Source organism: Balaenoptera musculus, chromosome 3 (genome assembly GCF_009873245.2).
Source record: "Balaenoptera musculus isolate JJ_BM4_2016_0621 chromosome 3, mBalMus1.pri.v3, whole genome shotgun sequence".
NCBI classification, from domain to species: Eukaryota; Metazoa; Chordata; class Mammalia; order Artiodactyla; family Balaenopteridae; genus Balaenoptera; species Balaenoptera musculus.
The window spans coordinates 151,951,342-151,965,515 of NC_045787.1; the positions used below are offsets into that span (position 1 = coordinate 151,951,342).

General features: G+C 41.3%; 1 protein-coding gene across 2 annotated transcripts in view; it reads left to right on the forward strand.

The window, feature by feature from the left end:
* The window catches only part of GFPT2 (glutamine-fructose-6-phosphate transaminase 2), a 47,584-nt gene that overhangs the window by 17,767 nt on the left and 15,643 nt on the right, over positions 1-14,174 (forward strand). For both annotated transcript variants that reach the window (XM_036848581.1, XM_036848583.1), the window contains 5 exons: positions 485-543; positions 1,211-1,345; positions 3,652-3,713; positions 9,656-9,735; positions 10,172-10,289. In XM_036848581.1, the coding sequence (XP_036704476.1) occupies positions 485-543; positions 1,211-1,345; positions 3,652-3,713; positions 9,656-9,735; positions 10,172-10,289 (454 nt within the window). The remainder of the gene's footprint in view (positions 1-484; positions 544-1,210; positions 1,346-3,651; positions 3,714-9,655; positions 9,736-10,171; positions 10,290-14,174) is intronic.

Sequence of the window (14,174 nt, forward strand, 5' to 3'; positions counted from 1 at the left end):
TTCACAAAGAAAACACAGATTCTAGGAAACAAATTAATGATGAGAAGTTAAGACAATAGGCTGAGATGAAAGAAAATGTGACAGGGTTAAGAAAATAATGTGAAGAAACACAGTCACAATAGATATGAAAAAAATGGAGGACGAGATGGTTGTGAAGACAGTTAATAGATAATGAAGGCTTAATCATCCCTTTTGACATAAATACCAAAGCCTATTTCATGCTACTGTAGGCCACAAGTCAGAGCTCAGTGTGCGGCCGGGTTGGTGGATGCTTTTTATCAAAAGAGAAATGTGTTATTTCCTCGGGTTTAAATTGTAGTCATGGCAGATGTCAGCTCTAATCTCTGTAAGTGAAGTTTGCTTATCACAAGTGTCTGTATGAACAGAGTTTGTAGGTTTCAAGCTGTCAAATTGTCTTTCTTCACATCTGACTTGAACTTCATTTCTTCATAGCATTTCTCTCTTGACTAAACTTTTCTTCCAGAATTCGTGGTCATCCATAATGGGATCATTACAAATTACAAAGACCTGAGGAAATTTCTGGTAAGATACTTCCCCCGGGTGACATCTAAGTCAAGTGGTATTGGTCTTTCCCAGAAATTTTCCAACCAGCTCATTTCCCTCCAGAAAAAAAGGCAGAAGCTGATTGAGGTCCACTCTTGGCCACATCACCACATTAGACACAAAACTCATCCCCAGCTCAGGCTCCTCCCCAGATCTTGCTGGAGGAGAGAGCAGGGCATTCTCATTTACCTCAAAGGCCGTTGCAGAGTCAGAGCAGAATCAAAAAAACATGAACTTCTTTTTATTAAAGTGTCTGCGCTGAATAACATACCAACTCATGCACCAAATGGAATGTGGGGTGGGAAGGCAGGCGGCAAGTGCTTCAAGTATGAAGAGGTTGTGGTATTGGTTGCGAGGTGGGTGGATTTGATTCAATGTATTTGATCATTTTGATTGCTGTTATTTTGCAATGTCCAGATTAATGGCAAGGACAAGCTTCTGAGGCGGGATGATCTCAGGGAAGACTACAATGACTCAGCTGTGTTAGGCTGTGGGATTCAGGCAAACATTTCTCATCCCTTCCCCATTTTCCTTGTTCTTGCCTTAAGTCACTCCAAGGACAAGTCATAAGGGAGGAGAGGGAGCTGGCCAGGCCAGCATTGCACAACAACCATTATCTGACACTCTGTCCAACCAAATATTCCAGGAAAGCAAAGGCTATGAGTTTGAGTCAGAAACAGATACAGAGACCATCGCCAAGCTGATTAAATATGTGTTCGACAACAGAGAAACTGAGGACATTACATTTTCAACACTGGTCGAGAGAGTCATTCAGCAGCTGGTGAGTTACAAGTCTCACCTATCTAAATCATCCCTTCATTCCTTCAGTTTTTATAAACACTTATTAGGCAAACTTGCACCAAGTACCTGAGGATTAAAGATGGCTCATCTACAGTGCCTGGCCTTAAAATGTTACATCCTTGTAGAATTGGGAGCAGTTCTGAGGTTTTGGTAGTAAACATCAAATAGAAACTGCTTTGCTTCATTTTAACATCTCTGAAATGGTGATAGGCCTTCTGATCTGTGGCTTCTACCAATGGTGTGTTGCACAAGGGACCTTGATTGTGGCAGTTCATGTCGTCATCTTATCAGTTGACTTGTGTGCATTGTTGACTTATGCGCATACATACCCAAGATGAATTTAACTGATGTTGGAGACTTGGAATTGTAGTCTTCCCTCCTGTTTCAGTAAAGCAGTTATTCGTCATGTGGGAGAAATGCCCACAAGTCCTTACTGAGTGGAGTTGGAAGGAAGGAAGAGGAAATAAAGACAGCAGGTGTGGACTTTTGAGAAGTTTGGTTGTGGAAGAAGAAGGGTGCAAAGAAATGGCCCAGTGAAGGGAGAGGGTTGCAGTTCTGAGGCAGGATTGTATTTTTGTGGTAGGAGATATCAGATCATGTCTGTGTGCTGAAATGAATGATCCAGGTGGGAGAAAGAGATTGGTGATGTCCCAGAGGGTTGGACCTATGGAACAAGGTCCCTGCAAAGGGGCACATGGTGGAGGGATTGTCCAAGAGAGACACGTCCTTGGAGGAGGAGGTAGAGCAGACCCAGGCCCTCCATGGGACGGTGGAGGGAGGAGGAGAGGGCTCCAGACTTCCTAGAATCCATCCTTCTGAGCATCAGAGCTGTCCAATAGCTCCCCTGAGATGGGGGCAGCTTGGAGAGAGTGTTCAGGGCCGAGGATCTAGAACATCTGGGGTCAGAGGCTGCTTTGGGTACAACCCTGTGGTTTAAAATATATGACCCTTTGGTGTTTTCAGTCTTTTTTTAAAAGTAAGTCAAACCCTTTGCCCCGTGACTCCCATTTTGGGGGACCTTAATTTAGAGGACATATTTATAAATAAAAGCCTGTCCCATAACTAGTGTACAGTAAACCAATTTAGTTTTGCAGCATAGTACTTCCTCTTTTCCATCTGTAATTTTAAATTTTGGAAATGTCTCTCAGTGATGGCACTTTTAAACTTCAGCGATATTATCTGAAGCAACACAGGGCTCTTTTTGGCAGAGAACGGGAAGAGTTTTTCTATTTAGTCCTACTTCATTGCTGACAAAACCAGCAGGGTGAATGTCAGGCTCCTCAGGTTCTGTCTAAAGCCCCTTCATTTTGGGCAGTTTGAAAGGCCCTTAGGGACCTGGAGATGCTGGCCCTGGGGTCTCTCTGGTTGTGTGACTGAGTTGGCAAACTGGCCATAGCATGAGGCCATGAGGTCTGCCTAGGTTTCCAAACCTTGGAAATCCAGATTTATAGCTGGCTGTACATAAAGTCAAGTAGGGTCATGGTTAGTACAGGATGGTCAGAATGTAGGAGAGAATTTTGCATTGAACTTTTAAATAGGAAGAGCATTTGGAGTCTTGAGTTAGGAGAACTATATTCTAACTCTGGTTTGTACAAACCAACAAGCTGAGGCACAGAGCACAAATGGCAGTCATTGCCATAGAAATAATAATTATAACAACTCATACTTCTGATGTGTCTCTATATGTCAGGCACTGTTCTAAGCACTTAAAATGCATTAGCTCACAGAAGCCATACAAGGTAGGACTATTCTCATTTCCATCCACCATGAGGCACAAAGAAGGCTGCAGTGATTGCGCAGTTAAGGGGTGGAGCCACGATTTGAACCCAGGCACTAACGTGTGTTGAGCTAAACTTAGGTCGTGGATTAGCCCCTTTAATCCTCACAATTGCTCCCTGAGTAGGTACCATCCATGAGGCCCAGGGCAGGACCCCTGGCTACGGTTCTCATTTCCTGAGGTTCTAACTGCAGCAGTCCACCCAGGTCATCACAGAGCTGGGAGCTGTTCCTTGTGGACCTGGACAGGGAGGTTTATATTGCTCACAATGAAATCCACAAGTTCTGGTCTTTGATACTTGATTGTGGTACTGCCTGTTTGTTTCACTTTCCCCTCCTGACATCACCCTGCGCAAGTTGTCCTATATTCAGCACCCTGAGTGAGTGACCCCAGGACTGCCCACAGTGAAGAGGCTCCCAGGGAGAGCTGTCTGGGGTAGTGGGCTGAGGTGCAGCAACCTAGCTTAGCCAGAGTAAGTTGTTCCTCACTCTCCTTTCCTGTCTTTTCAGGAAGGCGCATTTGCATTGGTTTTCAAGAGCATCCACTACCCCGGAGAAGCCGTGGCCACAAGGTGAGACAGAACGCATTGACATTTCCAGTAACAAATAAATAAAAAAAAATCACTTAGCTTGAGGTACAAGGGAGAGGTAGGGCCCCTGGCAAAACAGAAGGTGCTCACTCTATCTAAGGGACAACTGTGGCTTAGCCACAGAGAATGTACCCCACCATCTCTGTGGCTGGAGCTTCTGATTTTTTTAAAGAGAAACTAGAAAGTTGGATTTTTATTTGAAATCTCTACACTTTTTTTTTAGAAATTGACAACAAATTCAAACTAAAAATAAAGTTGTATAGCAAGGGCAGGTCCAGGTTTCAGGTCAACTTCAGAGATTCCCTTTAGAAAAAGCATGCAAAATTATGAACATGAAATTAGGAACAAAAATGAATGTTGATTTGAATCCAGTAAAGAAGAGGCCTTGAAGGCCAAGAGCTCAAGCTTTATCACCTTCATGCCAGGTGTGATCCAGGAATCAGCTGAGAGGGCCTGGGTCAGCCCACATGTCCTTCTGTTAGAGCCCTGTGGCCCCCAGCAATGTGTGGATTCACACAAATGGGCATGTGAGTGCCATCCTATAATTTTATATTCAGATGGGTGGATTATCCACCCATCCGTCCATCTGTCCATCCACTCATTTGTCTATCTACCCATTTATCTGTCCATCTATCTATCCATGTGTCTATCCATCCATCAATCAATCTGACCATCTATCTACCCATCTATCTGTCCATCCATCCAACTAATATTTGTTGAGTATTTACTGTGTACTGGGCCCTGGCGACCTAGTGACACCCAACCTGGTCCTACCCTTAAGGTAGCAGTCCCCAACCTTTTTGGCACCAGGGACCAGTTTCATGGAAGTCAGTTTTTCCACGGACTAGTGGCAGGGGGGATGGTTTCAGGATGATTCAAGCACATTACATTTATTGTGCACTTTATTTCTATTATTATTACATTGTACAACTCACCATAATGCAGAATCTGTGGGAGCCCTGAGCTTGTTTTCACTTGCCACTCACCAATAGGGTTTATTTATTTATTTATTTTCTAATAGCTTTTTCTTTTTTTTTTTTTTTAAACATCTTTATTGGAGTATAATTGCTTTACAATGGTGTGTTAGTTTCTGCTTTATAACAAAGTGAATCAGTTATACATATACATATGTTCCCATATCTCTTCCCTCAGGCGTCTCCCTCCCTCCCACCCTCCCTATCCCACCCCTCTAGGTGGTCACAAACCACCGAGCTGATCTCCCTGTGCTATGCGGCTGCTTCCCACTAGCTATCTATTTTACGTTTGGTAGTGTATATATGTCCATGCCACTCTCTCACCCTGTCACATCTTACCCCTCCCCCTCCCCATATCCTCAAGTCCATTCTCTAGTAGGTCTGTGTCTTTATTCCCGTCTTGCCACTAGGTTCTTCATGACTTTTTTTTTTTTTTTTCCCTTAGATTCCATATATATGTGTTAGCATACTGTATTTGTTTTTCTCTTTCTGGCTTACTTCACTCTGTATGACAGACTCTAACTCCATCCACCTCACTACAAATAACTCAATTTCGTTTCTTTTTATGGCTGAATAATGTTCCATTGTATATATGTGCCACATCTTCTTTATCCAGTTATCTGTTGATGGACACTTAGGTTGCTTCCATGTCCTGGCTATTGTAAATAGAGCTACAATGAACATTTTGGTACATGACTCTTTTTGAATTATGGTTTTCTCAGGGTATATGCCCAGTAGTGGGATTGCTGGGTCGTATGGTAGTTCTATTTTTAGTTTTTTAAGGAACCTCCATACTGTTCTCCATAGTGGCTGTATCAATTTACATTCCCACCAACAGTGCAAGAGGGTTCCCTTTTCTCCACACCCTCTCCAGCATTTATTGTTTCTAGATTTTTTGATGATGGCCATTCTGACCGGTGTGAGATGATATCTCATTGTAGTTTTGATTTGCATTTCTCTAATGATTAATGATGTTGAGCATTCTTTCATGTGTCTATTGGCAATCTGTATATCTTCTTTGGAGAAATGTCTATTTAGGTCTTCTGCCCATTTTTGGATTGGGTTGTTTGTTTTTTTGTTATTGAGCTGCATGAGCTGCTTGTAAATCTTGGAGATTAATCCTTTGTCAGTTGCTTCATTTGCAAATATTTTCTCCCATTCTGAGGGTTGTCTTTTGGTCTTATTTATGGTTTCCTTTGCTGTGCAAAAAAAAAAGCTTTTAAGTTTCATTAGGTCCCATTTGTTTATTTTTGTTTTTATTTCCATTTCTCTAGGAGGTGGGTCAAAAAGGATCTTGCTGTGATTTATGTCATAGAGTGTTCTGCCTATGTTTTCCTCTAAGAGTTTGATAGTGTCTGGCCTTACACTTAGGTCTTTAATCCATTTTGAGTTTATTTTTGTGTATGGTGTTAGGGAGTGTTCTAATTTCATACTTTTACATGTAGCTGTCCAGTTTTCCCACCACCACTTATTGAAGAGGCTGTCTTTTCTCCACTGTATGTGCTTGCCTCCTTTATCAAAGATAAGGTGACCATATGTGCGTGGGTTTATCTCTGGGCTTTCTATCCTGTTCCATTGATCTATGTTTCTGTTTTTGTGCCAGTAGCAAACTGTCTTGATTACTGTAGCTTTGTAATACAGTCTGAAGTCAGGGAGCCTGATTCCTCCAGCTCCATTTTTCGTTCTCAAGATTGCTTTGGCTATTCGGGGTCTTTTGTGTTTCCATACAAATTGTGAAATTTTTTGTTCTAGTTCTGTGAAAAATGCCAGCGGTAGTTTGATAGGGATTGCATTGAATCTGTAGATTGCTTTGGGTAGTAGAGTCATTTTCACAATGCTGATTCTTCCAATCCAAGAACATGGTATATCTCTCCATCTATTTGTATCATCTTTAATTTCTTTCATCAGTGTCTTATAATTTTCTGCATACAGGTCTTTTGTCTCCTTAGGTAGGTTTATTCCTAGATATTTTACTCTTTTTGTTGCAGTGGTAAACGGGAGTGTTTTCTTAATTTCACTTTCAGATTTTTCATCATTAGTGTATAGGAATGCAAGAGATTTCTGTGCATTAATTTTGTATCCTGCTACTTTACCAAATTCATTGATTAGCTCTAGGAGTTTTCTAGTGGCAGTTTTAGGATTCTCTATGTATAGTATCATGTCATCTGCAAACAGTGACAGCTTTACTTCTTCTTTTCCGATTTGGATTCCTTTTATTTCTTTTTCTTCTCTGATTGCTGTGGCTAACACTTCCAAAACTATGTTGAATAATAGTGGTGAGAGTGGGCAACCTTGTCTTGTTCTGATCTTAGTGGAAATGGTTTCAGTTTTTCACCACTGAGGACAATGTTGGCTGTGGGTTTGTCATATATGGCCTTTATTATGCTGAGGAAAGTTCCCTCTATGCCTACTTTCTGCAGGGCTTTTATCATAAATGGGTGTTGAATTTTGTCGAAAGCTTTCTCTGCATCTATTGAGATGATCATATGGTTTTTCTCCTTCAATTTGTTAATATGATGTATCACGTTGATTGATTGCGTATATTGAAGAATCCTTGCATTCCTGGAATAAACCCCACTTGATCATGTTGTATGATCCCTTTAATGTGCTGTTGGATTCTGTTTGCTAATATTTTGTTGAGGAGTTTTGCATCTATGTTCATCAGTGATATTGGCCTGTAGTTTTCTTTCTTTGTGACATCTTTGTCTGGTTTTGGTATCAGGGTGATGGTGGCCTCGTAGAATGAGTTGGGGAGTGTTCCTCCCTCTGCAATATCTTGGAAGAGTTTGAGAAGGATAGGTGTTAGCTCTTCTCTAAATGTTTGATAGAATTCGCCTGTGAAGCCATCTGGTCCTGGGCTTTTGTTTGTTGGAAGATTTTTAATCACAGTTTCAATTTCAGTGCTTGTGATTGGTCTGTTCATATTTTCTATTTCTTCCTGGTTCAGTCTCGGCAGCTTGTGCATTTCTAAGAATCTGTCCATTTCTTCCAGGTTGTCCATTTTATTGGCATAGAGTTGCTTGTAGTAATCTCTCATGATCGTTTGTATTTCTGCAGTGTCAGTGGTTACTTCTCCTTTTTCATTTCTAATTCTATTGATTTGAGTCTTCTCCCTTTTTCTCTTGATGAGTCTGGCTAATGGTTTATCAGTTTTGTTTATCTTCTCAAAGAACCAGCTTTTAGTTTTATTGATCTTTGCTATTGTCTCCTTCATTTCTTTTTCATTTATTTCTGATCTGATCTTTATGATTTCTTTCCTTCTGCTAGCTTTGGGGTTTTTTTGTTCTTCTTTCTCTAATTGCTTTAGGTGCAAGGTTAAGTTGTTTATTTGAGATGTTTCCTGTTTCTTGATGTAGGCTTGTATTGCTATAAACTTCCCTCTTAGAACTGCTTTTGCTGCATCCCATAGGTTTTGGGTCATCGTGTCTCCATTGTCATTTGTTTCTAGGTATTGTTTGATTTCCCCTTTGATTTCTTCAGTGATCACTTCGTTATTAAGTAGCGTATTGTGTAGCCTCCACGTGTTTGTATTTTTTACAGATCTTTTCCTGTAATTGATATCTAGTCTCATAGCGTTGTTGTCGGAAAAGATACCTGATACGATTTCAATTTTCTTAAATTTACCAGGGCTTGATTTGTGACCCAAGATATGATCTATCCTGGAGAATGTTCCATGAGCAACCAATTGGGTTTTGATATGAGTCTGCAAGCAGTTGATTTATTACAGTCTCTGTGCAGTCAAACCTCTCTGCTAATGATGATCTGTATTTGCAGCCACTCCCCAGCGCTAGCATCACCGTCTCAGCTCCATCTCAGATCATCAGGCATTAGATTCTCATAAGGAGTGTGCAACCTAGATCCCTCGCATGCGCAGTTCATAGTAGGGTTTGCACTCCTATGAGAATCTAATGCCACTGCTGATCTGACAGGAGGCAGAGCTCAGGCAGTAATGCGAATGATGGGGAGCGGCTGTAAATATAGATGAAGCTTTGCTCACTTGCCCGCCCGCCGCTCACAGCCTGCTGTGTTGCCTGGTTCCTATCAGGCCACGGATCGATACTGTGGCCCGGTGGTTGGGGACCCCTGCCTTAAGGACTGGACAGTTGTGCAGGAGGACAGAGCAGGGCAGAAGATGGTGATGCTCTGTGATGAGGGTTGGGAGGCAGTGCACAGGGGGCCTAAGGGGAAGTAGGTGTCAGCCTGGGGAAGGCAGGCAGAGAAACCAGCGTGAGCAAAGGCAAGGAGCCCAGAGTGACTGTGGCGCTTTAGGGATCTGCAGTTAGGCCAGGATGGTGATGGGGAGGGGCACTGGTGGGACTTGAGGCTCTTCTAGTCTCAGTGTGTGCTTACTGACACCTTTTGTGTGCCAGGCATGGGTGACAAGAGCGAACAAGATTGTAGGGACACTGCCCTATGAAACTCGAGAGCTGGTGGGGAGTGGGGAGGTGGGCAGAGGCCCAGCTCTGCAGGATCTAGGTTGCCCTGTGGTTGCAGGCTTCATTATGAAGGCACTGGGGAGCCACTGAGAATGCACCTGTGGACCAGACTGTCATAGAATCTAGGCAGGAAATTATGTGAATATATTATGATTTTATTTTTTTCTGGGACAGGAACTAATTTACCATTTGGAACTTAAGTCTTTCAAATCATAGAATTATAAAATGCCAGTTGGTCCCTATCAAATTTTGAAACTCCTTTTAAAATCTATTATCATGTTATTACTAGTTTGCAGAAGAAGATAGTGTGAAGAAGCAGTAAAGTTTTACTTTTCTAAATTGTCTATAATTAGTGGCTCTATAACTTCTGGGACAATCTTTGGGATGTCTTGGGAGCACTTTGCACTGGGGACAGGGCTAGATGCGGGGACCCTCTCTTCAGTGCTCAGAGGACATCCAGCCCGGCCCAGGGTGTCAAGGCAATGGGTAACTCGATTCCCTGTTGTCCCTACAGGAGAGGCAGCCCCCTGCTCATTGGAGTGAGGAGCAAATACAAACTCTCCACAGAACAGATCCCCATCTTATACAGGACACGTAAGTTTCTTGAGAAGGACGTGAACAGTGCAGCACTGTTCTGGTGCCGGCAGCTCCCCTCAGAGGCAGGATGCCTTCCTTCACTCTGCTAGGGCCAGGTGCAAAAGGTTTTCATGCAACTGGGACTTGGCTCCATTTTTTCAAAAGCTTTTTCTTGTGGATATTTTCAAATACATACCAAGTTGAGGGAGCTGCTGCTGTGGTTCTGTTATATAAAGGCACCTGTGCCCTGATTGGAGTGTTGATTTGGTTTGTTTTGTTAATAGCCGATTCAGTGCTCTTACTATTTGGGGATCTTTTACACAATTCGGCTGATGCAGCCAAAGCTAAAAATTGCACATTTCTCCCACACATATTCAAAGGGGAAGTTGGCTTCTTCGTGTTGTTCCAAGAAAATAGTCTAACGGGATTTGTGATCCTTTCCTTCATTTGCTAGGCAATATTGAGAATGTGAAGAATATCTGTAAAACAAGGATGAAGAGGCTGGACAGCTCGACCTGCCTTCATGCTGTAGGCGATAAAGCAGTGGAATTCTTCTTTGCTTCTGATGCAAGGTAGCTACACCTTGTTTCCTTTCTTTCCTAGGATTATGTAATCAAGAATGACTGACTAAACACCCCCATTTCTTACTTACTCCCCCGTTTGAGCTGTTTTCTCAAGGGTCAGCAAGGGGAAGCGGTGATGGCAGATTTCAGCTCTTGGTGGCCCTCCTGAGGGAATCCTTGCCCAGTGAGCACTTTTTACATGGCTGTCATCAGCAGCCCTGGTGGCCAAAGGCAAGGTCTACTGATCTACACAATGTTTTGGGCCTGTACAGAATAAATGAATTAGTTGCCAACATTTTAAAATTGGGAAATTTCCCATAAAAATCTGTATTTCTAGCTTTTCTAAAAACCCAGCAGATCTGAGCACACCAGACTGCTCCCCACAGGCCTCTTTGGGGCCATTCAAAGTCTGCTCCCTTTAGATGGGGCAAGTGTCTCTAGACCTTTGGTCCTTCCTGAACCTTGCCTGCCTTTGCCAGAGTTCTGACCATTCATAAAAGACAGAGCCAAGATTGAGGGTTTTGGTCCAGTAGATTCCAAAGTGCATGTTCGCATCAATACACCAAACAGTAATTCTGAAATTTGAGAAAGTCGGCTTCATGCCCCTTTTAGTACAAAAAAATGTATACACACACAGAGAAAAGACCAAAACATTTTCCTGCTAGTTGAAATAGAAAACCACCATAAACACCACAATTACTACCTCCTTTATCCAAACCTTTATTATGCCTCTTTCCCACCAGCCTCTGGTAAGGCCTTGCTGTGAAGCAGGGAGGACACCAGGTGAGGTCTCCTGGGACACATGAAGTAACGAGAACCTACAGCCCAGGCTGCAAGGCCTATTTCAGCCCACAGCCAGCACTGTACTTAATGCTGATAGGAAAGGTCAGCATTTCCCAAACTGTGTTCCTTAGGGCACCATTTCAATGAGAAGCTAATATTATTTCAGTGATTCTAGGACATGCAATTATTCTATAGATTTTAGCATCTGTAAGTGGCATCTGGCAATTATAATTTGCTACAGTTTTTATATACTTCTTAGAAGTATATAAAATAATCACGATCTTAAGATCAATGTTACCACTCTATGACATAAATCACAGCAAGATCCTTTTTGACCCACCTCCTAGAGAAATGGAAATATAAACAAAAATAAACAAATGGGACCTAATGAAACTTAAAAGCTTTTGCACAGCAAAGGAAACCATAAACAAGACCAAAAGACAACCCTCAGAATGGGAGAAAATATTTGCAAGTGAAGCAACTGACAAAGGATTAATCTCCAAAATTTACAAGCAGCTCATGCAGATCAATAACAAAAAAACAAACAACCCAATCCAAAAATGGGCAGAAGACCTAAATAGACATTTCTCCAAAGAAGATATACAGATTGCCAACAGACACATGAAAGAATGCTCAACATCATTAATCATTAGAGAAATGCACATCAAAACTACAATGAGATATCATCTCACACCGGTCAGAATGGCCATCATCAAAAAATCTAGAAACAATAAATGCTGGAGAGGGTGTGGAGAAAAGGGAACCCTCTTGCACTGTTGGTGGGAATGTAAATTGATACAGCCACTATGGAGAACAGTATGGAGGTTCCTTAAAAAACTAAAAATAGAATTACCATACGACCCAGCAATCCCACTACTGGGCATATACCCTGAGAAAACCATAATTCAAAAAGAGTCATGTACCAAAATGTTCATTGCAGCTCTATTTACAATAGCCAGGACATGGAAGCAACCTAAGTGTCCATCATTGGATGAATGGATAAAGAAGATGTGGCACATATATACAATGGAATATTACTCAGCCATAAAAAGAAATGAAATGGAGGTATTTGTAGTGAGGTGGATGGACCTAGAGACTGTCATACAGAGTGAAGTAAGCCAGAAAGAGAAAAACAAATACCGTATGCTAACATATATATGGAATCTAAGAAAAAAAAAAAAGGTCATGAAGAACCTAGGGATAAGATGGGAATAAAGACACAGACCTACTAGAGAATGGACTTGAGGATATGGGGAGGGGGAAGGGTAAGCTGGGACAAAGTGAGAGAGTGGCATGGACATATATACACTACCAAACGTAAAATAGATAGCTAGTGGGAAGCAGCTGCATAGCACAGGGAGATCAGCTCGGTGGTTTGTGACCACCTAGAGGGGTGGGATAGGGAGGGTGGGAGGGAGGGAGACGCCTGAGGGAAGAGATATGGGAACATATGTATATGTATAACTGATTCACTTTGTTATAAAGCAGGAACTAACACACCATTGTAAAGCAATTATACTCCAATAAAGCTGTTAAAAAAAAAAAAAATTCAGAGGAGAAGTCACAGAGAAACTTGTCTTTGACCTGAACTTGAGTTTCCATTAAGATTGCAATGCAGGGATATTACACATGAAGGTAATCACATAAACTTACTATACTGAAACTTGCAGAGGTTATGAGTGTTGTTCAAGGTCCCACAGCAAGTGCATTGTGGAATCAGAATTTTAAGTGAGGCCTTATGAACTAAAAACAAACAAACAAAAAAACTAGCCCTTTCTGTGATACCATGTTGCCTTTGAAGTAGTTTTTTTGGTGGGTTGGTAGAAACTGGTTCCAGTGTTTCTTGCAGGAATGACTAGTTCTGTCCCCCCACGGCCCCCCACCCCCGAGTTGATCCACAAAGTTTCCTTTAGAATGGAATTGGTAAAATGCAGACATACAAGTATTCATGACGCCTGTGTCCAGTCATTTCTCCTGCCATTGACTACTTCACTTCTAGGATTATATGAACAATTCACTGTCTTGAATATGCTTTTCCCTCCTCCAAGAATTCCTTTCTCCCTATGGGGCATCTGGGAAACCCACTTCATTTTTCAAAACTCAATTTACATATTATGTCTTTTGTGCAGTCTTCTTTTTAGTGTTGTGATCACATGCTCCTTTTTGCTACCCTTGCACTTCTGCATGCCTGATTGTTGCACTCGCTACACTGTATTGTAATTGTATTTTTTACATATCTCTGTCTTCTCCTGGGCAACATTCCTTGGGACCAGGGACTACCTTTTTTCATCTATTGATGTTGCCTTAGCATGTTACTTGTTGTGAAGTAGTTAGTTATAAAAATGAGATTTGATTACATTGAAAATTGTTATGTAAAAAAAAAAAAAAGATCAATGTTACCTTATATTCAATGAAGTATGGTAGATGTTTCTCAAAAAAAAAAAAAAAAAAGACAAATGCTTGAAAGGAGATTAAAGAATTATTTGTAGGCAATACAATTATATACTTTAAAAATCCACCTGAAAGGCTGTTAGAAGTAATACTCGTGGCTGGTCAGAGTATAAAGGTGTAGAAATTCGACATTCCAGCAGTAGCCACTTTGCTGTCAGCTCAGTGAGGTGGGTGGTAGGGGACCACATCTATCCTGTTCCCCTTCATGTCTCCACAAGTGACTGGCACAGTAGGCTCTCAGCAAACCTTTGTTGAACTAAAAAAGGAATCTATTTACCACAGCTGAAAAAAAAGTTTTAATCCCTTAAAATAAATTTAAATAAAAATAGTCCCAGAACCTGTTTGGAGAAGACTACAGAAGTTTACCATGAGAAATAAGAAGAGATTTGAATAAAGGGAGAGATTCCACATTCCTTGGTAAGAAGCCTTAATATTATTCTGAAAACATTAATTGGTTTAAAGTTAATTTAATAATTAAAAATTATTTTTAAAGATATTGACTCTTCTTAATCTGTAAATTCGATGCTATAATTAAAATCCCTGACATTATTTTGTTTGTTTAGGTTTTTGGAACTTAATAAAGTGATTCTATAATGTATTGCGTGTAGATGAAAAAGCATATATTGAAAAATAAGAGTGACAAAGGTGACCCTCTCAGGT